This window comes from Populus nigra, chromosome 4 (assembly GCF_951802175.1).
Source record: "Populus nigra chromosome 4, ddPopNigr1.1, whole genome shotgun sequence".
Taxonomy (NCBI): domain Eukaryota; kingdom Viridiplantae; phylum Streptophyta; class Magnoliopsida; order Malpighiales; family Salicaceae; genus Populus; species Populus nigra.
Genome location: NC_084855.1, coordinates 3,193,012 through 3,217,431, shown reverse-complemented (window position 1 = coordinate 3,217,431; position 24,420 = coordinate 3,193,012). Strand labels below are relative to the sequence as shown.

The 24,420-nt window shown below is 33.9% G+C and overlaps 1 protein-coding gene and 1 long non-coding RNA gene across 13 annotated transcripts; both read left to right on the top strand.

The window, feature by feature from the left end:
* Positions 1-1,865: 1,865 nt before the first annotated feature.
* LOC133691457 (uncharacterized) lies at positions 1,866-12,005 on the top strand. 12 transcript variants are annotated; one of them, XR_009841686.1, is made up of 7 exons: positions 1,866-1,976; positions 2,304-2,456; positions 7,756-8,050; positions 8,601-8,705; positions 10,669-10,769; positions 11,222-11,337; positions 11,626-12,005. It is a non-coding gene; the product is annotated as an uncharacterized LOC133691457 (long non-coding RNA). The 12 variants fall into 12 exon arrangements; XR_009841679.1 differs by having other exon boundaries at positions 11,445-12,005; XR_009841684.1 differs by adding an exon at positions 8,806-8,853 and having other exon boundaries at positions 11,222-12,005.
* A 5,645-nt stretch (positions 12,006-17,650) lies between these two features.
* Positions 17,651-22,048, top strand: LOC133692340 (protein indeterminate-domain 12-like). The gene is made up of 3 exons (XM_062113209.1): positions 17,651-18,576; positions 18,677-19,073; positions 20,821-22,048. Exons 1-3 carry the CDS (start codon positions 18,396-18,398, stop codon positions 21,656-21,658), a joined length of 1,416 nt encoding a protein of 471 aa, XP_061969193.1. The 5' UTR covers positions 17,651-18,395; the 3' UTR covers positions 21,659-22,048.
* Positions 22,049-24,420: the final 2,372 nt, after the last annotated feature.

Genomic DNA, 24,420 nt, shown 5'->3' with positions numbered 1-24,420 from the left:
TTATATATTTTTAATTAAAAAATAATTTTCAAAAGCATCGGTATTTTGTATTAAGAAAAAAAAATTATGTCTTAGTTAATGATGACATGAAGGTTAAGCTATGGATCCTGATTTTATATATGGTATGGGGCATGTTAAACTTGGAGAACAAAACACTTTGAGATAGAAGAATTTACCACCCCAACCTAAATAGTATTAAATTAATTAAAGTATAACTAGAGTTATTGGATTCATTGTACCATTATGAGTTAGAGTTTGCAGTAGAGCACTCACAAGTATTTGTTAAAAACAAAAAAATATATATTACTACGAGAAATTTAGTTAATCGGTTAAATTCTAGATTTATTTTTTAAAAATTACTAGTTTGAGTTTTATAAATCTCAGAATTACTGAAGATTTACATGGTCGTTAACTTCATGACCCGTTAAATTAGTTGAGGTATACACAAATTAGCCTGAACAACTATATTAATAAAAATAATAATATAATAGAGAGTTTTGTTTATTTTAACCAAAAAAATGGATACTTCAAAGAGCCGATTAACATAGATTTTTTATGGTTTTTATAGGACAAAACAAGGATTTAAGACAAGATTGACAGTAAAAAAATATTTTTTTATGTTAACTTGCACACTTTCACATCATCGTAGTACATTAAAAATAATTTAATAAAACTTTCTGAATGGTGGTCTCGAGATTTGAATTTAGAAAGTTAAAGAATTAAGCATACCCTTTAATCACTAAATTTAGAGAATTATTCTAGCTGTTGAAATTTAAATTTCTACAGTGAGGTTTTTTATTCAAGAAAAAAAAGGGGTGGAGATTTTAGAATTTTAAAAACCTCTATTTTTGTAGTATAATAAAATGAATTGCACAACAAAAAAAATATTATACATTGAAAATAATAAAAAATAACAATTTCTCTCAAATATTTACCATCTATTTTAAGATTATGGATGAAACATTAAGAAAACTAAAGTTTTTATTTTATGGTTACACTCCAATAAAAAAATAAAAACAAATATTTTATAATAATAACATAGTAATACTTTATTTGTACACCCTAATTGAAAAAAAAAAACTTTGTTTAATTGATAGTCCAGGATTATTTTTTTAAAAGATTATCATATTCATTGTACATGTTTTGTTAAATATAAAGTATGTTATTTATCATTCATTGTACTATGATATCTCCTATAAAAAAATACACTGATTATTAAGTTGAATAATAAAATTAAAAAAAATATCAATTAAAAATAAAATAAAAAGCTGACTAAACCAAATTATCTGACCTGAGACTTTAATAAAATTATAAAAAATACATCAAAATAAATTATAAAATTTAATCTATAAAAATTTAAATATTAGGATAAATTTTAAATTGATAAAAAAATTAAAAAAAAACACTATTAATATAAATAGTGTTTTCCAAGGTGTACCTCTTTTAATATTTTATTAATTAACTAATGTTTTGTTAATAATGAGCAATCGTGAGAAGAAAAATTAACTTTATCAACTTGCAAATAATTTTTAAGAGTTTATTTTGAAGTATAATTATGGTTATTTTTAAAGTATTTTTTATTTTAAAATGTATTAAAATGATATTTTTTAAAAAATTTTAAAATTATTTTTAATATTAACATATTGAAACGATATAAAATATATATAAAAATTAATTTTTAATAAAAAAATTAAATTTTTTAAAAATACAGGTTGAGTGGCGTTTCTTGCTAAAAAAGCACCTTCCAAAGCTATTGTGAATAGACCCGGCTACTGTTTGTGGGCTGGGCTAATAGGGTAGGTTCCAGGGAGTCGGAGTTTAGGTCTGTATTTGAAAGTGCTCCAGTCTAGTCCAGTCCAGTCCAGTTAAAAATACTGATGTGCTACTCTACTCCGCCCATACACAGACGCTGCAGAAATTTCAATTTTCTGCAGAAACTGGCTGATACTACCAAGATTTCATAAATTGCAACAACGGTAAGAATTCTGTTCTTTTACTTGACTAGCATGATTAATTAATCTTTGATTACCCATTGTTAATTACTTGATCATTGTTTGGGATTATTCTCCATTACTGGCTAGGTTTATCGTGATTGTGTTGCTGTAATCTTTAGGAAATGGGAGATTTTTCCAAGCATTTATAGGCAATTAAACGAAATTTTTCTTCAAAGTTTATAATATTACTGTGAGAAATGTGAAAATGGGAGGTGCAAATTATCCACACTGGAAATGCTGAAACATTATCTTAATTTATCGATTGATTGTTTAGCTTATGACATGCTTCATTATCACATATTTGTTCAGATCGTGACCATATGATGTTTACTTCTAGAAAAGCAGACAAAGAGTTTCTTTGTCTCTGTCTTCGTGGTATGTGAGGTGTACACCGAAGAAATTCCATCGAAAGCATGAATCCTTTGTTGGAGGACCTCCAAGAGGACGCTTTGCGGTGAAAGGGTAATATATTCTTTTTCCCTTGCAATCATTGAGTGCTGTCTTGAAGTGAGAAAATCCCTTTTTTAATCTTTGACAAGGGAGGAGCACACCTGTCTCAAAAAGTAATATAGAGATAAAATGGCTGTCAATTTTAATATCTAGATGGTCATCCTGTGATAAAATAGCAAGCAGAAATTACTTATCATTTACATGGAAAAGGTTTGAAAAACTCTCATGACTGTGTGCTATTACCTTTTATATTTTTGTCTAGGTGACAATGTGCAACGTAAAGATAGGTCTTGAAGTTAATAAAATGATCCTCCTCTTATCAGTAAGATAGGTCTTGGTATTGGTTGATTGTGTTACATTTTTCGTGTTTGTTGAGTTTGCAAAAACTTTGTGGGTGACATTATAATGAATACTAAGTATCAGATGCATGAAAGAATACTTCGGTTCTCTTTTTTTATGATAAGACATCAACATAAAGAAGTAGTTGTTTGGGAAGAAGTGACAAATTGAACCCCTCCATCTTCTGTTGTCTATAAGAATTAGCTTAAGAAGTAGAAACGATGTAATTGAATGACTTGTTAAAAATCTAAGTTTCAAAACGTAGACTGTCAAAGTCACTATACAGTAAAAAACACTAATTTTTAACTATCATATTTTCTTATAAACGCATGGTGGCACACTTGCACTGATATACACTAACAAACAACATTACATGAACTATGTTGATATAAAAATTAAAAAACTCACTGTAAAATTGATTCTTTTCAAGAAAACTAAAATCAAGTTTAAAATTGAGCTTAATACAATGACAATCTATACCAAAAAACACCAAGACTATAAGTAACTGAACTCCTACCCTACAATTAAAAGAATTGCGAACAAGAAGTATGATGACGCCATGAAACTTGATTCATTCTTCAATAAGTTAGTCATTTAATGCAGTGTTGTCAAGAGGCGCTTGCCTAGGCACTTCGAGCGAGGCGAGGCGAGGCGAGGCCACAACTCCTTTATTAGCCTCTGGCAATGAATTTCAATGAAGCACTATTTAGGCGAGCATCTCGTGAGTGGGCGCCAGATGTTAAAACAAGCGCCTGATTGAAATACTTCCTTTTTTGTTGGATTTTTCTTTTAAATTGATTTATGTTTTGACCTATTTGTTTATTTTTTAATTTATCCAAAGAAACAACTTGGGGGTATTTTTGTAAAAATCAAATATTAGGGTAAAAAAATCATCACAGTGGAAGACATGTCAAAGAAGGATACTTGGAGAGAAAAATCAACCTTACTTTGCGTTAAATAGAGTCAGAGAACAACAATACAAGTATAGAACATGAAAGCATGGATGATGATGTTTTTGAAGATTAATGAATAATGATGATGATATTTAAGTTTAATTTTTAATCTATTTGACTACTTACTACTTTAAATTATCTTATTTTGTTTTCAATGTGAAAAATATTTTATGTTTTCTTTTGATTTTCTAATGATTTAATCTTAACTGGGAAGATATATTTTGGATTTATATAATATAATATATCTATGCATATTTCCTTGGTTCATTTAGAAGAGCACCTAGGCGTGCACCTAGCGCCTTGGACATTTTACAGGCTTGGTATCTTTTAGGACCTTTCACCTTTGACAACACTGGTTTAATGTTGGAAATTAAAGTATTAGCAAAACCTCACACACAATATAATAATTGTTGAAATTAAAGTTTGTTTCCCCGAAAATAAACCTAAATACAAGTTAAATAACCATATTTATAATAAGGTAAAAACATCCTAAAGAATGTTGGAAAAACAATAAAAGAATTCTAAATAAAATAGAAAAAATAATCTTAAATCAAATAGGAAACTAATATAAATCCCACTCGGTAGCTTTTAGATCTTATCACAAGGCCTTCCCGATTTCAATCACAATGAAATTTAACCCTATATAAAACAACACCTTTAGAATTATCTAGAATAGTTTCAGCTTAATCCAATGGTTGAATAGGAAAACATATTTGCCAGCATAAAATGATGTATTAGAAAATATAAACCCAAAATCGCCTTTATTGTTCTTGAATGATAGAGAAACTTTGCCAACTAGAAAATCTAGAAAAAAAAAATGGATACACAAGTTGCTGACTTGGAAATCCTTGCCAAAATAATCTCAACTGCTGTCACTTATATTGTCCTTATAGAAAATGAATCCTTCTTAAATAAGAACACAAATCATAAGGAAATAAATAGCAAAACTCGTACAACTTTTGGCCTGTATCGCGATGTCTTTTTGAATTTTGATTGATCTGAAACTTTAAGCCAATATAAACAAAAATATCTGGAAACTTCTGATAAAATTTCAGTCCGATCCGGTTAGAATAAAACTACATATTATGAAATATTAAGCCAAAAACCGAATCGGATTGTCCAACCCTTACATGGATTGTATCATTCCTCCTCTTTTCAAAAGGACTTGTCCTCGAATCACCAATAGAAACTATGGTAAGATCTAGAGCAACAGTAGCACCCACTTCATTAGCCTTTTGTTTAAGCATTTAGAGCTCTATTTTTGTCAATTTTTGCCTCCAATGACACTGTATAAATATAATAGCTTCTCTCTTTTTTTGCATCCTTTCAACAAGCAAATTCTCTCTCTCGTTTGTATCTTATCGATGCTGATTTAAAGCTTCGCAATCATCAATTAGTTTTCTTGTTTCTGCAATAACATTGTAATTTCCTTGCACTCATTTACTAAGTTCATAGAAGCTCTTTCACCATCAATCTTTGGAGTTTGGAACCTTAGTTTCTCTTGCTTTCTAACATTAAGAACCCTTTAAGATTATACCTTTTGCAATTTAGCATCTCTTTTATTTTCTATTAAAACCATTCATCAAATCTCATATTCATCATTTAAATTTGTTTCATGGCTTGTAATATAAAAGCTTGATTTTCTCTCTTTCAGCTGGGATGTATCACATTTGAAAAACATTGTTAAGATCTAAAAATCATGTTAATAGTAAGAAAATACATCCCCATACACTTCCTCACTTGTTTACACTTAATAGATGTCATTACTCTCGTGTTTCACATAAATTTTCAGCTTTTCATTATAATATGCTCACCTTTCGTCTTTTACCACTTAATCTAAAAAATTTCAATTATTTAAGGAACTAATTCACAACAAATTAGAAAAATTAATCACTTAAATAGCGCAATTCAAAATAATATAAAGACTCAAGAAGTAATAAAAATTGAAAATTATCAATACAAAATCGCGAATAACAAAATGAATTTGAGCAAAATATGAACAATACAAAGACATGAAAACAAATTATGAAAATAAAAGGATTAATGAAATAAGACTCAAATAACCCAACTAAGTGTGTGTGTGTGTGTGGCCGAAACAAAAAAAAATGATGCAAAAACTACATGTTATTATTTATTTATTTATTTATTTATTTTGAAAATTTTAAGAAAACCCAACCAAGTAAATCTGAAACTTTCCAAATCAAGATTTATCTCTAAGAAACCTCAAGAATCAAGATTTTTTTTATATATATATATATATATATATATATATATATATATATATTTACAGCAAAAGTGATCGAATTCTTTATATGTTTTTTGAATCAAGATTTGTGGCAAACCCAAATTTGTTTTTTTATGATTTTCTCTGTTTGTTTTTATAAGACTTTATTTAATTAAGATCCCAAATAATATCTTTTTTTTAACTGATGCCGCGACTAGTTTTTAGAAAATATAAAAAATTCGATAATAATGGAGTATGCGAAAACTTGAAGATAAAAGGGATATAACCTGATTTAAAGTCTTGTTATGATACCAACTGATGCGAACCCTGTGGATATGAAGATCCACAAATCCACAGTTAAATTGACTCTTTCCAAGAAAGCTAAGATCAAGTTTGGAATTGAGTTTGACACAATGATAACATGTATTAAAACTATAAATAATTGAATCCTCACCTAATGATTATAGAGAATCGTGAATGAGAAGTATTAAAGACATCACGAAACTTGGTTAAGTCTTCGATAAATCAGAGTAGTTTAATGAAGAACCAAAAAGTATGAGAAAAAAACTCACACAATAATAATTGCTGAAATCAAAGTCTGTCACAAAAAAAAAATCTAAATAACCTTTTTTACCATAGGTGAAAAAATCCTAAATAATACTGGAAAAATAATAAAATAATTCTAAATAAAATAAAAGAATAATTCTAAATCAAATAGGAAACTAATACAAATCCCTCGCAATATCTTTTGAATCTTATTACAAGGCCTTCATGATATTCAATCACTATGAAATTTTAACCCTATATAAAACAAGGTCTTTAGAATCATCTGGAAAAAATTTAGCTCGATCCAACAGTTAAATAAAAAAATATATTTGTTAGTGTAAAACTGTATATTAAAAAAAAATTGCCTTTAATATCCTCAAATGATGAAGAAACTTTGCCAATGAGAAAATCTACAAAATAAAAAGATACACAAGTTGCTAACATGAAAACCCTTTAAAAAATAATCCTAATTGTTGTCACCTATATTGTTATTGTAGAAAATGAATCTTTGGTAAATAAAAAGTCCACAAATCATAAGGAAACAAATAGCAAAATCTGTACAACAATTTTTTGTCTTTATCACGATACACTTTTTAATTTTGGTTGAACTGAAATCTTCAACTCAATATAAAACAAGATCTCTGGAAATTTTTGGTAAAATTTTAACCCTATTCAACAGTCATTCAACAGTTGAATTGAGAGTTATACTTGTTAGAGTAAAATTGCACATTATAAAATATTAAATCAGAAACCTAATCTGATTGTGTGAATCGAATCAAAACATCAGTTACATATTTAGCTTCCATGTCCAGAATAATAATGTATTTTGATGTATACTCAAAGAAATGATATATATAAAAATATAATACCCTGCTTAATATATAAAAATTTATGGGACAAGTGGACTTCAAAGTCATTAAAATTAGGAGCAAGATAACTCATGAAGTAACTATTTATTGTTAGGCACTAATCTTGCACGAAGATTGTCGTTGCCTGACATGGACACATCACCAACTAGGAGAGCCAATAAAACAGTCTAGGGAAATAACGCCAGTTGGCATTCCCAGCACGTATTAGGCTGTCCAAATTGATGGCTACTGACCCTAGGTTGAATCATATCATTTTTGTCACGACTGGCTGGCTTTCTAGTTAGTTGCTGGACTCTCTCTATCATGCATGCGCGTGCATACACACGTTTATGTTCACAAATGTAAATTTCCATTTTCCTCTTGGAAATGCTTTGTTGCAGCGTCTCATATGGAGAAGTCTTTTACTCACCATCAACAAAGACCGTGTCAATAAATGAGTACCTCAGCAGTAGAGCCAGTGGCACCATTAAGGACAAGATAAGAAGATCGCTTGAGATGTTTTAATCATACTTAAAGTTGACCAACGGATGCACTGGTGGAGAAGAGTCATCAAATTGAGAAATTTGAGGCAGTGGGAGGGGGTAATTAAAATTATGGAGGGTGCAGTGATAGCAATATTATCACATTAACTTGCAGAAAGTCTAGCCCTTGACAGAATCCATTGGAGGAGGCAGAGTAATGTAGTCAACTCCAACTAGTTTGGACTGAGACTTAATTTATTTAAATTTTCCAGAGTACATGCACAAAAACTTGCGTACTATCTACATGCCCCTGGAATTTGATTCGCGTTCCTTTTAGAATCTTAACTTTGTTTAAATTGATCACCTGTATTTGTGAATTGCATAGGCAAATAATGGTGCTTGCTCCATGGAAACAGTCATTAGATTATATGAAACTTTTTTTATATTATTGTAACAACCGGTGTTGGTTAGGTTTTGTTACCCTATGAGAGTAAAAATAGTCTCAAATGCTGCCCTCACCGGTTTGATAATGAATCCAGAAATGTCCAAAGATGCAAAAGGTTGATCTAAACTTAGAGCTTTTATATCTAAGCTTGAGCGTTATGATATGATGGAATGTGAAAACAAGTCGTTATGCATCCATTTCACTTAACAGCAGGCAAAGTCCAATCATAAATCCTTTGGTTTAAGACTTATGTTTCTTTATTTATCTGGTCTCCAGATTGCCTTACTCTGTTTTTTTCTTGTTTATGTTGGACTAGCAGAAATTTGAGGTTTTCACCAGTCTACTTTGGACCTCTTGTAAGCATATACCTGAATTGGAAGATGATACAACGTTTCGTCCCCTCCAACTATGCTGAGAGGACTTGGTAAGTTACAGTCCGAAAATTAGTCATGTTGCTTAAATATTACAAGTTCTACTTGCCATATTGCTTGTCCCATAGGTGAGAGATGTCTTTTTTATGGTAGGTGCTCCATGTGCTTCAATTACAAGAGGGTGTGACATATGACCTTTATGTGAGTAGCTGCCACGATCAATTAACCTTAGATTCAAGAAATTTCTACGTTATTTAGACCAACTCTACTCTCAACAGTATAGTGTCTCTAAAAGTTTGAATGTGGCTCTTAATCAGTTTTCGGAGAAAAAAGAGAAGGATTTCCTAGTTCTGCCATATGCTTAAATGTAAACCACCACAAGTGATCGTCATCTTCAGGCTTCTCACTGATTAAAAATGTCAAAACATAGTAATCGCCGGGTGTCTAGCTGTCCTCTTAGACGTGTTCCAAGCACAACAGCCTATTTTCTAACATAATTGTTGGCTTCATAAATTAAAGGTGAAGCTTTAATGATGGTAATCTTATCGATATGACGGGCTTGTTGGTTGTGTTGCGCTTGTCGTGTAACTTGAGCTCAGAATCTTAGGGGTTGACATACGGTGGACAAAATGCAGCAGACGCTTTAAAAGGATAATTTGGTCCATTTCTCAGGATGAGACATCAACATATCCGAAAGAAGTTGTTAGTGGAGAACTTTGTTTAGCTGTACATTCTTCAATTCAATTAATTGGTCTCATGATAAAGGCTTTAGAAATTTGAAATGACTTCGGGCCCGGATAAGTTCAAATTTCAAAGTATAATCAATCAAACATGGGATGCATAAATAGAAACTCCATATTCTGTCTGATTATTATGATTTACAGGACACACCTGGATATCCATACTAATTGAAACAATATCTTAATGAAATTTCACTATCCTAACATGAATGTATGTTTGGGTACTTATTTTCATAATATATTTCTTAGGGTAGCCTATCAAAAATATATTTCATACTCTAACAATATCCTTAACGATTCTAGTTTTTGGCTGGCAAAAATTAGAACACTGTATTTCATAGAAATATAAGAATTTTGCTGCACTACGAATATGTGGAATGTAATGTAACTTAAGTGATCTAGCATGAGATACCCAGCTAAGTGACTGTTTCGTATTGGAGTTGCTACTAAAAAGACGGGATTTGAAGAGGATATTGCTCAATATGGAGTCATGGACTCATCTGTAATAGAAGAGTGGACTAAAGCACTTGGCAATCAAAGTATATGTATCGCAATTGTTAGACACTGCACAGGCCTAGGCCAATCATCTCACCTTTTCCACATCTGGCTGATTATCTTGTGAACTGTCTTCCTCCACTTGTATGTCACACGCATAAATCTTTGATGAAAGCTTTGGTCTAGCAAGTTGCAAGTTGCAACCATCTCATGGATGCAAGTTGGAAAACTTGAGAGCAGTCATTCATCGAAAGACTTCAAAATTATCTTCCTAAAATGCTAGGAGGATTTGCCTTCAAATTCTACCCTTTTGGACCCTTTTCAATGAGACTGTGTCTGATTAATGATCTTATTTTTTATGCGTAGTCCATCTCCCAAATAGGGGCTTGGTTTGGTTTCTATTGGTGAGTTCAGTGCATGGGGAGACTGCATAGCAATTAACAGTTTTGCTGCATTGAAAGCATTCATTGGATTTTGTGTCTGATTTAAATGGACAAGGTTCTTGAACTTTTAGATGACATTTTAGGAAGCAATGTTCATTTAGATTTCTCTGTTGTCTTGTGACAAATTAAATAGTTTCAAGTTTGTCCTCACTGATTTAATGCAGAAGCATCCAAAGAAATGAAACAAAGAATCTAAAATTGCTATGCTTTTATCTTTGCTGTAGCATTTGATGTTATTGCGTGATCACAATATGCTGTCCCCCTAATCAACTTGATGGCTGGCCAATACTTGGCTTAAAAGCTTTAGTTAAAGAACACAAGTTATGTTTTACACGCAGAATTCTGAAGACTTTTCCAGTCTGCTTGGAACTTCCAAAGCATATACCTGAAAGGATGATGATTCAGAGTCCCCTGGCACCAACTTCGGTGAGAGAACTTGGTGAGTTGTAGGAAAAGCTGCTGCTTTTCCTTACAGATCGTGTTTGTTAGTAACACCAAAGTTGTTCCATAATGTGCTTCAATCCCTAGGGTGTGGTGCCACAAATTTTTTTATCAGACTAGCCACCATAATCAATCAAAATTGTACATCCAATAAATGCATCCTATCATCTTTCTGTTTTTTTTAGCTGCAACCCTATAGTCTTGTGTGCATTTTAGGTGTGCCTTTTAGAGGACTGAACAGGTCAAGGGGAGTTAATGAGAGTGTAACTCCCTCTTGTATCCCCTATCCAATGTGTTTTTGTAGGTCTCATCAGTCATCACTTCTCACCCTGTTGCAGCTTGTTCGGCATCCTTTTATGATTTATCGTTGCTTGTCTTCATCTGATTCCCATGAAAAATGCATAAAGAATGACATTTTGTGTGGTCTAGTAATAATTAATTAACTTTCAGGATCAGACACGGCAAATATTCTGGGGCAGAAACAGGAACTTTTAATTCTTCAAGAATTCTGTCGGCAGGTAGGGAAGTACCAATATCAACCCGAGTGTTGGTCTCTTCTTCAAGAGGTAATATTTTATAGGCCATTGCCCTGTAGAACTTTGTAAATACTAACGTTGAATCTCTTTTTTCTTCCCTGGATGGTTATGAAATATCTACTTGATCAAATTGTTAGGTCAAGAGTGGTCGAAGCAGCTGCTTTTGTGCATGTTGATAATGCTATTTTCATGCGCCAGCATAAAAAATTCAGAATGATGAAATTGTGAGTCTTTCTTTTTTGGACTCCTGTTCAGTTGAAAATTAGATAACATGACAAGGAAGGGTTCTTCTAACTTCTACTCTCCTGTACACCACAGCAATTTCCATGAAATTCCTTAGCACTGGAAGAGTTTAGAGAAAAAATACTGCCTGCAATTTTAGTCGTGAATTTGGACATCCTATGCTGACTATCAATCCAGTATTTTCAAGCCGACTTAAAATAGCAAAGAATACCAACCGAGTGAGGAGACAAGTAGCCGAAAAGAGCCAAAAATGCCAAATCATTAGGATACCATTCTCTGGTTTCGTGGTCCCACTCTCTTGAGCATCTCCTCATTTTTCTCATCCGTGACCCGCAAGAATTAATATAACTCAGTCAAACCAAATAGCAAGTGAGACATTAATTATAATTGAATTTTACTGTTTGTATTTTTTTAATTCATATATAAGTATATGATCTACTTGTATTTTTTTTTAATTTATATATAAGTATATGATCGCTAGGATTCATATGCAAGTATGGATTCATATACAAGAATATGATCGCTCGGATCTTGACTTAATAGGTTTTCTATTGTAATTTAACTTTTAAAAATAATCATCTAATTAGATTACATCTAGAAGTATATCCACCTATGAAAAAAAAAAAAGTTATTTAGTGATAAAAATTTGGGATCAAGAAGTTTGCTTCTATCATGGTCTTAAATTTGAGTCATGTGGTTACTAATATGATGACCACTAGAGGCTTACATGATTATTAACTTCAAGACCCGTGTGATTAATTGAGGTACACGTAAGCTAGTCCAGACATTCATATTAATAATAATAAAAAAAAAAATCATAGTGAATAATTTAGATTTTATGTGGTCTCTGCCTTCTTATAGCTGCATTGACCCAGAATTGAGGAGGAGGAAATCTTTAGAATCACGGATCATAGACCCACTATTCTGTTCCAAGTAAAAAATCTTCGAAGTCTACTCTCTCAGCTCAAGAACTTGGAAAATGTTTTCCTACTGAATAGTAATAATAATAAAAGTCCAGAACGTGAAAAATCGAATAAATAATGCTTCTAAGAGCAATCCAAAGTTGAAAAATCAACATGATTTTTTCTGCTTGTGCTCATAAATTTCCCTTCTCGAGTACATAAAATGACACGGCATCGTGATCCTCTTCTCTCGTGGAGATGAGTTTCTAATCTTGATGACAAGACTTTGATTTTTCTTGTTGATACTTATGTCCCATGCATATGATGTAAATCTTATTTTTAGTCAGAATGTTTAATTTGAAGTCACTGTAAAGCTTCTTCTTTTTTACCAACCAGAGGCTGAATATATTCTGAATTACATAATAGAGAGACAGTTCTCTTCTGATTTTGATTTTAAGGTTTTCCCTTTTTTTTCTTAGTTTGAACCTCTGAACCAAAATCTCGAAATCTCAAGGAATGGAAGACACCAAAAATCGAACACCTTGTCAATGGCCATGAGATCAATATAGCCAATATTTCAAAGTCAATTGTTGCTGGCACTTACTTTAGATGCGGTTTAGGATTGTATTTCAAATTTTTATGTTTTATGAAAATTTAATTTTTTTATTTAAAATTAATTTATTTTTTTAATATTTCAATATTAAAAATAATATTTTAAAATAAAAAAATTATTTTAATGTGTTAATATTTTCAAATAAAAATTATTTTTTAAAAAATAAATATTAATAAAAGATAACAAGCACCGGCACAATCCTACCAGACAGGTTTTTTTTGGAAGAGAGTAGAAAATTAAAAGGATTTTGCCGACTTGAGAGGTGCAGGACCCGCTGATGATGATCTGACAGTGTCTTGGAAGCACGTGAGTCTGACACGTGTATCGAGGCGGAGATTGGGTCCAAGCTAAAACTCTCGTGACTTAATACCTTTCTCGTGAGGTCATCATGTGTCCTTAGAGTGGGGTCTCCGGCCACATTGTACTCTTTCCTGGTCCCTCCCTGTTGCTCTTAGCTTGGGCCGTCTATGGGTTTAGGCCTCAGATTCTCATAAAGCCCCATGAATCAGAAAATCCAGCACGCACGCACGCACAAATACACACACACACACACGTATATGGTGGTGCCAGCTTTCGAAGACGAGTTAATAACCCTTGAATTTGATTTTTACTTGGAAAATATTCAGCAATGGCTCAAAAATAAACACCTCTTTGTTTTCAAATTGTAAGATTATTTTTTTTTCATTTTCGAATTTTCGGAATTGGAGAGGGTTAGTGCTTGTTGTGTTTTTCGAAACCTTGACCGACCTTTCAATAAATCCGGGGGGGGGGGGGGGATAATGTAATGACTTGGGGGTTTCCTGATTCTGTCTGTAAATTGCTTATCACCCTTAAATCTTTGATAAGAACAAACAATTGTGCATTAAGATTTATGTCCTCGTTTATGATGAAAGTTTGACTGTGAATTAAAGGGTTTTTTTTAATCATGGAATTAAGTAATTAAGAGATACGAGGTTGAAGAGTTGAGTCACATGCATGATAGAACATCCGGAGACGTAATGGTTTGCAGGCAGGGCTCAAGGGAGGAGAGTTTCTATCGATTAAATGAGATTTTAGAGTAGGGTTGTTGACTAGCTGTTGAGACATGCATCTTGCTTAATTTGCAGCTTCAAGTCTCCTCGAATTTAATGACATCAATATTTTGCATGGTGCCTAGGCTATTTGACCCATATAGGTGGCTAAAATGGTGCCCTTCTTGACCCCGGCCCAGACCTTGAATTGGCAAGCTCTATAAATACGCCAAAGCTGCTTTTTGTTATGTTTAGCATCGTCTCTTTTCTTCTTTTCTTGATGTAAAAAAAAAACAAACAAATTGGTTTTCAAAAAACTGTGATGGCGATTGCTGGTTTTGTTTTTCTTTCCCACAAAAATTTGAAAACAGATACGGAAAATAGAAACCATACAAAAGGAAAGCAAATGACGCTTTAATTAATGGATTGACATGGTTTAGGGTTTGGTGGAGCTTGGTTGTGAATATTTGTGCTTCAGTTTTGATGATGTAAAGAGTCAAATTTAGGGCACAAACACGGTAAAGCTGGCATTCTGGTGCTAAGCTTTGCCTTTTGTTTCAATACACAATTAATGGGTGCGTGATCTAGTTAGTACTCTTGACAACAAGGCGACAAGCAGGAGGGAAATGATAATAAGATCTTGAGGGAGGACATTGCCAATACATCCAATTATTGATGCACTGATGCAATTATGCCTTTCATTGTGCCCTTGGGAGAAAGGAAAGGTAAACCTGCATGAGAGAATCTGGCAATAGAAGAACCCGTGAAGAAAAGGAATGGCCCACAAAAGGGCTATTCTTCTTTCCCACTGATCAATATGCGCCTCTCTGCATGCACAAAGGATAAGAAACTCAAATTCTTAGGAGATATTTTACAAGAAGTAACATGAAAGACTACAACTAGATGAGCATCATAACTTGATGTGAATTATAAATTATATTCTTGAAAAGGTCATCATTTCATACCTCATATATATATCTACTGATCGTGGAAAATCTGGGTTCAACTCAAACTCTAGATATCTAATTAAGTCTTAATTAATATATATATAAAGCTAATTGGCTTTTGTGTCTTGCTGTAGGTGACAGCTAATCTAGTGTAGTAATTCTACCACTACATGTTGAAAGATTTATAGCTAGACGAGTATCAAAAAGATAGAATTGAGATTTGTGTTGAGAAATGGTAGGAGAAATGTCACACCAACAGATAGCTGACCACCTTACTCCTATCGAAGACACGGTTTCACTAAATTCTGGGATTCCTTCCAGCATCAGTTGCCACAACGTGGAGCAAGAAAATTCTAACACAACTGGGATTATATATATATATATATATATATATATATATATATATATATATTCAATTATTCCAGAATTAAAAAAGCAAGAATTTTCTGCATTCGAAGACAAATTAGCTTTAGTGCCTCCGATTCGCTACTATATAAATAATATGAGGCGTATATTCTTCAATTGACCTGGATCGAGTTTGGTAAGTACAGAGACTCGACCTAATTCCACGTTTAATTGTCCACAAATGACTGGCTATTTTAGTAACAATTTGCAATATATTATATATCTGTTATGGATGGCTTGTGACGGCCTCGCTCGTTCAGTCTCCGGGATTATTTCTTGCAAATGTCCAAGATGGTGTCTGTCTATGTAAAGTCTGGCTAGCTATTTTGATCTTATAGCTTAGCTAGCCATTTTCTTATAGCTTTCTTTGTAATTTAGCCATGTATTGTGTCTAGACTGCATCACCCTGTAGCTTTTTTGGCTTAAAGGTGAATCAATGAAGAATAAATCTCATCTTATCCCAAAAGATAAAAGCAAATTGAATCTCACCCTAAAGCCAAATTGATTAAAAAAAAAAAGAATTGTAGATCAAAAGAAAACACATAGGATTCCAAAGGATTTGCTTAACGGCTCAACGCTACGCTGTGCAATATTATATGTGAAGTATAATTTTTTCGGAAAGTTCAAATTATAGATGGGTCCTATGTATCTCACACGACTAAAGGGTTATCTGGATATATTTTGCATGGTTGCCGCGCCCTTGAACTTCCATGTTTAGGCCACGCATGACCCCTAAAGGAAGGGGAATATCCCTCTAATCGCACAAAGACGTTTATGGCCACTCTGTTTGTGGAAGTTCAGGAAAAACTGTATTATGAAGGGGATAAAAAGGTCAATCTATGCTATATTTCTTCATGGCTTTAGATTTGGGTTTGGAATAAGAAAAAGTTCGAAGGGGAAGAAATAAAGAAGAAGAAGAGAGAGACCTTCCAAATTAATCTCCCCTTGAGCACTTTCACTGTATACTAGGATGCGAGGGAATAATAGTTACAGAAGAAAGAGGGACATAAAGGGAGAAAAACCCTCAACAAAATAATGAAAAACAAGAAATCGATTAATTAAAATTCCACAAACTCGATCGATTGTAATATATATATATATATATATATATATATATATATATGGTTTTTTCTATATATTCATAAGGCTTTAAAGATTGATTAGTTGCTCTAAAAAACTAATCAAATGTTGATCTCCTCCGAATTGTATATATTAAAACTCAGCCCGTTTTCCTTTTTACCTATCTAAACGGCTATTACTTAATTTAACCTTCGAGGAAAAAACAAGGGTGGTAAAAAAATTAGGCCAAAACCCAAGAAAGATCACGTATTGTATTTATTGTGGTCGGGTTTAATTAACCTAAATCAACAAATAAAAAAATTGATTTTAATTAAAAGATAAAAATGGATATTAGGGTTCGAATTTTTTACCAAGAACCATTCAATCGTACACACAAATTTGATCTAACGATTATATATATATATACACTTGAAAGTTTCCTCTAATAATGTAAGATTGGATTACATCTTATTTATAGTATAATGGAGTAAGACTATTTTCATAAATCAAATTAACAAAATAATTAAATATTACATAAACTAAATTGTTGAGTAAGACGACCCAAAACTGTTTTTATATAGCTTAAACTCGCTTAAACTAGTCATCTCTAAGAATTACAACGGCATGAAAAGGGATAAAAGAGAGTATCTGAAAGAAAACGAAACTTGAAAAAATGGAGTAATAATATTCCATAGCAATAGTTCGATCGGAAATATAGTAAATCAAACCCTCAAATCCACTTAATGCATGGTTTAGACAAGGTGTACTATAAGCTTGGCGAGTCAATCAATAACCCAGTGATGGCAGCTGTGGGGTAAGAGAAAAGGTTAAGAAGATAAGTCCTATCCATCTATAGCTCTAGCTCCTTGCATGCCTTTACCATCCTCAAAGCTTTTTAAGCTTCTCATTCTTCTAAGCCATCCATCCTTTTAATATATATCATTCCATTTAAATCAAGGCCCTTTTAGGGTTTGGGTGTTTTATAACAGGAACAAAGGAAAAGACAGAAAGTGACAACGTCATCCTTCAAAAGAAAAATTATTGAAGAAATACTTATAAGCAAAGAGAGAGTAAAAATAAAGAAAGAACAACGTTTGATTATGAATCAAGTGGGTCTGGATTTTCTTCCTTGGCCTTTGCTTATCTCTCTCCTCTGCGTACAGTTGCTTTTTTTTTAGCCTTTTCTCTCTCTCTCTCTCTCTCTCTCTCTCTCTCTCTATCTTTTTCTTCGTATATATTTCTTTCGTATTTTTTCTAATTTGCCAGCCCCATCCTTGGTCTGCCATTGTAATCATCACCTCCTGTATACTGATTATTTCTATTTCTATTTTTTTTCCCTTCTCTCCTTTATATAGACATAAATAGACAGAAAGGAGAGAGTTATTGGGCAGTGAAAGGTTTTTAAGGAAAAACCAACTTATTGTCCGGTCTTTCTATGTTTGATTGCATGGTGAGCCCTCTCTTATCTAGCTTATTAGTTGATGATTTTTGAGAGGGAGAGAGAGAGGTTGTTAAAGAAAGATTGGAAAGAGATACATCTGAATTGTGTTGCAGATTTGCTCAGTGAAGCAATCCATGGCTAGATAGCGACTTGGAGAATAACCCATCATGATCATCATCTCTTCACGAGATTTTGGTTTTGCTACCCAATGAATGATGCCTTTCTGTGTCTATAGTTCACTGCCACCTGTTTATCAATAAAGCTTTGTTTAGTTTAGTTGTGTCCAAAGCTAGGGATTCTCTATTTCTGCTCTTGTTCTTACATCTTGTTGTTTCTTCAAGAGTGAAAAGTGGACACTTGAACAGAAGCTACTTCAAATAAAAGTAGCTAGCAAGAAATATATCAAACAAAACAAAGGGGGGTATCATTTCTTGGTTTTTCTTTGTTGGAGTTTTCTTCCTCACAGACATGTTCCCTGCAGCCATGTCCAATTCAACTTCTTTGTCTGAAGAAGCTAGTGTATCTTCTGGCACAAGAATTCAAGATTTTGGTAGCTTAAATCAACTGGCTTCAACCATCTCTCCTCTGCAGCAGCAGCAGCAACAACAAAGGACCATCAAGAAGAAGAGAAACTTACCAGGAAACCCAGGTAGGTTTTCTCTATACTCTCTTCAATACCGTGTTAAACTATTTTAGACATGCTAATACCATATATATACGCAACGGTTTCATTATATATGGTCTTGCAGACCCAGACGCTGAAGTGATAGCATTATCTCCAAAGACCTTATTGACCACCAATAGATTTGTGTGTGAGATCTGCAACAAGGGGTTTCAGAGGGATCAGAATCTTCAGCTTCATAGGAGGGGTCATAACCTTCCTTGGAAGCTGAAGCAAAGAAACAGCAAAGAAACTAAAAAGAAAGCTTATGTTTGCCCTGAGCCTACGTGTGTTCACCATCATCCTTCAAGGGCTTTGGGTGACCTTACAGGTATCAAGAAACATTATTGCAGGAAACATGGGGAGAAGAAGTGGAAGTGTGAAAAATGCTCAAAGATCTATGCTGTTCAATCAGATTGGAAGGCTCACTCTAAAACCTGTGGAACAAGAGAGTACAGATGTGACTGTGGAACCCTTTTCTCCAGGTGAGTTTTTTCTCTCTTTTTTTTCCCTAACCTTTTTATCTTGAGGGGTTTCAAATTGAGTATAGTTTTTTGGTCTTTCTACATTTCTGTTCATCTCAGAGTCCCAATGTTCCCTTCTTTATTAATTTTTGATGTTTTACAGTTATGCACTGTTTTTTACTATATTGGGATTCATAGCAAAAAAAATTATCTTCTTTTGAAGAGGGAAGTCTCATCTCATGTCTTCAGGATGGTCTTTGTATTTTGTTTCAGTCTGTTCTGTTTCAGTGGTTTGTTTTTATACAAGAGTGGCAAGCTCTGCATGGAATATATCTGGAGCTTATATGCATTGGCAGGTATCCTAGAAGTGGACACCATTAATACAAGTGTCTGTTACTGCTAACATTGTAAGAGTAACTGAAAGCAGTGCCTCTGAAATCTGAACCTGCCAATTTCAAATTTTGAAAACAACAAACAAGACACTAATAAGGAATTATGGGAGAACAATCAACTTAATCTTTTGTTTTATATATTGTTTTGTGTCTTAATTCAAGATGAGTCAGCTAAGTAATTTTTTTCCTGTCTCCTGCATTCAAATGCATGAATCATAATTGTATTGTTATATTCTTGGCTGGGGATCTGGGCTCTGAAGGAGCACCATTGTTACCTGTTTTGATATACATCGCCATCCATAATATTAAACAACGTTTGATCAATGCTATATTGCATTTCCCTCGAAGGGTTTGACGTGCTTTTTCACCGTGATTGCTTCTTTTGGTACTTTATGACGGGGGGGGACTGAAGTCTCAAAAACAATGATGAATATTTGTTCTTGTCCAAGAAAAAAGTGAAAGGAAAGCTCTTAATTTGCTTTTGGGGGGGATTTTCATGGTTGAGTAAAACCCGTGATGATTTCTTTTCCTTGAAGAATGCCATGATTTACTTGCAGAAAATACTGAAACGGTACTGTGACCTTCCACCATGACCAAAACTGATAAATCTGCAAGAAAATCTGATACCCTAATTTGCTTTCATCTTCTTTCATCTGCATTGCAGATTTTGGGTTTCAATTTCATATCTTTGTTACATGCATGCTCTCGACTTTCAAAAGCCTTTCATGTTATCATTGTTCACCAATTTCTTGAAATTTTGATCCTTTTTACCGTCAATGACTATTTCTGCATGCATAATCCATAAACATCAATCAATTCTCATGAATCTCTCTTTCTCTCTCTACACTTTAGTTTTGACCAAAAAAGATAGTTTTACTTTAGTGTTTGCTCTAGCTTTACGACAATCATGTGTCTATCCAATCCGCATGCATGGCCTTGTGGTCTCTCACCCTTTGAAATACAACAATTTAAGATTAAGTCAAGCGAAGAAAGAGACATTATTAATCCTTAATACGGTCTTCTCCATTTACCTTTTCTTCTTGATCCCATTTCTCGTTTTTTTTATAAATCAAGATGATAAGCATGCATTGAAGTAACTATTACCAAGTATATCCTTTCTCTCTTGCTGTTCAGGATTCTTTTCTTTTCTTTTTTTCTTAATAGTGTACTGTATCTTTTTTCTTATCTTTCTTCCAAATGTAGAAAATCATGATATGAACATATCAACGGTGTTAAGATTTGAACTCCTCATCGTCACTAGTAAATCAAATTTTAATCATTAATTATTTGTTAATCACAAAACTAAATTTATTATTTTGGTTTGGGATACTGTTCACTGATGATCTCTTTATGTGCATGCATTGTCGAAACTACAGGAAGGATAGCTTCATAACCCACAGGGCATTTTGTGACGCGTTAGCTGAAGAAAGTGCAAGACTCTCAGCTCACCAGCTAATTATCTCCCAAAATCCAAATGCCCACGCTCTCCTCCTTCAAAACCCACTTCAAACCCACCACCCTCATTCTCTCTTTTCTACCACAGCTCACCACCAAATCTCCTTCGCTTCTCCTTGGGACCCACCTCACCATCAGAACCCTTGCAGTAATAACCCCCAAAACCCAGTTCACATCAAGCCTGAAACTACCGGCCATTTTCAAATCCCCGCTTCACTTCTCCAAGAACCACCACTAACAATGCCTAGCCACAAGGGCTTGTTAGCCCCAACCTTCCAAAGCCTGTCGAATGCTGCCACGTCACAAGCAGCATCACACCACTTGTCAGCCACTGCACTCCTTCAAAAGGCTGCCAGTGTGGGTGCCACTCACACCTCAGTGGGTCACAGTCACATGACCCAGCTGGACATGGGCGAGTTGGGATCAGCGGGTCAGGTTCATGTTGACTCGGTGAGTCACGTCTCACAGGGTCCCAGTTACAACCTTAACAGCCTTGCCACGTGGCAGAAGAGTGATCGCCTGACAAGAGACTTTCTGGGTCTGACTGCGCCTGAGTGTGGGGATCATCATGGCCATGCTGCTAGCAATGCGAATGGGAGTGTTAACGTTAGCATGAATGTGAGGGAAATTCTAACCTATACAGGGGGTGTAGGGTTCCACCAGCAGCAATACAACGAGAGAGACCACTCGCTGCTGAAGCCCCACGGTGGTTTTGGATTCGCTCAGCCTTCTGCCTCTGAAGCGTGGGGTGATTGCTAGGGAGCCCCAAAAAGGAAAGGGTAAAATGGTGATTCCATTCATTCCCTTCAAAATGGCCGAGGTGCCCCATGTCTCCTTTGCCACAAGAATTTAATGGAGGTTTTTGAAGAAAAATCAAGAACCTTTCTTATGCCATCATCAACCTCATCTTCCATGCAGCTTATTATCTCTCTTTACTTTAAGACTGCTATCAGCAATTTCTCAATATCCTGCCTTTCATTTTTAACTTTTGTCCACCTTCTCTTGAATGATAGATTAATTTAGATATGGTAATCAAGAGGATTGGCCTTAATTACTAGGTGACGATGGTGGCTGCCTTGTAATTTTGTTGGGGAAAAATTATGTCACATGTAGAATATAGTAATAATTTCTCCATGGAATTTGGTTTTATGGGCACTGTTTCTAAACATCATTTCCTTGAGAACATATCCCATCTTTATCTAGCTAGACAGCTATACAAGAAGATCACATGAGACTACATGTTTGTGTTTGCATTAGAATTGGGAAGGGTTTGGTTTTGAGCTAAGAACTTCTTTTTGTTCACTGTCCCTTTTTTGCTGTTTATGCAAGGTGGGCATAAAAGACAACCCTCATGGACCTCACTGGCCCTAATTTGCTACCGTTATTATCTTATTATGAACAAAAGTAAATCTTTTTTTTGTTCAAATCTTTATGCCCCCTATCCCTTTCATGTTAACTTTAATCATCGATCCAAGTATCGATCAAGTGTCAATCCCACATGTTTCAAATTACAATTTATGTGCTTAAATTGGTTCCAGGTTTGATGATCTTGATCATGGCGCCATCAGTGGATGTTCGTTATGTATATTAATAGAGAACCCACATTTAGACTTCGAAGAAATGCTGAGACTGAGTGCATGCAATGTCGTTCGTGCACATGATCAGATTTCGAAATAGCAATATTACTCCGGCAATCACTTAGGTTTTCTCTCCATTAACTTCAAACTGCATTGATGACAGCATATTTACACGCTCCAGGTGACAGGAACACGACGCTTTCTACATGCAAAGGATTAGGATGAGGACAACGCCCTCCATCTTTAAGGAAATGACCACCAAAAATAATGCGTGAAGAATAGAAGCTTTTGAGAATTAAAGGAGGAGATATGTTGTGGGATATAATTATATATTATGGAGGGGTACAGGTCTACTGTGAAGGGAAGATAAGCGGAGGTAAGCATGCATGTCAGTGGCGGGCCATGCCTTGTACACTTGATATTGATCACGAGTGTCTCCTTCTTCGCAACTCAATCAACAGTGATAGCCCATTATCATGTTTTTAAGATGTCTCCTTTGTGTTTCTTGGCAATACCCTTTGATTTATTCGGGAAAGGGAAAAAAGCCCTTCAATTCACGTTAGTTATATTGTTCGATAGCAATGCAAATGCTTAATTAATTAATGGCATTTAATTTCGTTACTTATCTGTTAACTTTAAAAAAAAAAGGCAATTTGCTACTTCTATCAAGATTTGGGCAATTCCCTCTTGTTGGAGATCGATCTAATCCAATCGAATGAATAAACAAAACAATAGTAGCATGTAAGGCTAGCTAATTAATTTCCTTGGCAAGATTTTCATTGAGGTTTGTGTTCTTCTTAGAAATGGATATGGAGTTTTCTTTTATATTGTGGATGGGAAAGAGGGTTTTGACTTTTGACGTGTTAGCATAAGGTTATTTTTCATGTGAAAATCTGGTTGGAGATATTAATTGATCTATATATATTTGAATATAATCTCTTACAACATATATACTTAATTAAATCTTTTCCATAGAAATTGAAGGTTATTTATTTTGTTCTTTATGATAAAAATCAACATAATACATACCATATTGAATATTAAAACCTCTCAAATTAAATGTATTGATTTTAGACCCAAATAAATAAATAAGTATTATATCCGCCATGTGTAACTAACCGTTGCCTATATATATATATATATATATATTGAATTATTTTTCATATTTTATTATTTTAGCTCTTAGTGTGTGTCAAAGACACGGTTTCAAAATAATTAATACAATGACTATTCTGAACCTTTATTATGTAAACGGTACTGATATCTATACAGGACAAAATTTAATCAGGGGCAATTTCCCGGCTTTTCTTCGTGACTGACTGGCTTCGCCACTGTTCACACACCGAATGAAAAGTTTGCCTCTGTACTTCTTTAGCATGTCTGTCCAGCTTTTGTCCCAATGACACAATTAATTTAAAAGAAAGAATTTCAAATTCGACAGCTTACCGAAAGGGACTTAAAGTCTTCTTCGATAGGACCGATTCAACAGAACCTATGTACGTCTGTGTGACAAAATATTGGAAAATCCATCCGATCAGTCATTTTTTTTCTGATTGAGATGTCCTCGACTGGATTAGTAAGTGATTGAGCTCGGAAAAGCTATCATATTGTCAACACATTCACACAGACCGAATCTATAAGTGGGTGAGTAAATATACAAGCAAACAACTTGTGTGCTGTAGCTAGACGATCTCATCAAGCAATTAATGGGCTCCGGAAAATTAAAATATAGCTCTCTCTACCTAGGAAGAAGGGGGTCGATGGTTTCTTTGGAATGAGTCATTATTTACCCTTTAAGTACATAAACTATGCTAAGACGGGAATCCTTGATGAGACCATAGCATAAGCAGTTGGGGCATAGGTTTAGAAATTTCTGGCAATTCCACTTTTTTGTTTACCCTCTCCAATCAAATCCCTGTTAAGGATTCAAGAGATATTAGCAAT

Excerpts from the sequence above, each read along its gene's own strand:
- LOC133692340 (XM_062113209.1), top strand. The coding sequence starts at position 18,396 with ATGTTCCCTGCAGCCATGTCCAATTCAACTTCTTTGTCTGAAGAAGCT. Across the intron at positions 18,577-18,676 it reads AAACTTACCAGGAAACCCAG|ACCCAGACGCTGAAGTGATA; the intron begins GTAGGTTTTCTC and ends ATGGTCTTGCAG. Across the intron at positions 19,074-20,820 it reads TGTGGAACCCTTTTCTCCAG|GAAGGATAGCTTCATAACCC; the intron begins GTGAGTTTTTTC and ends TCGAAACTACAG.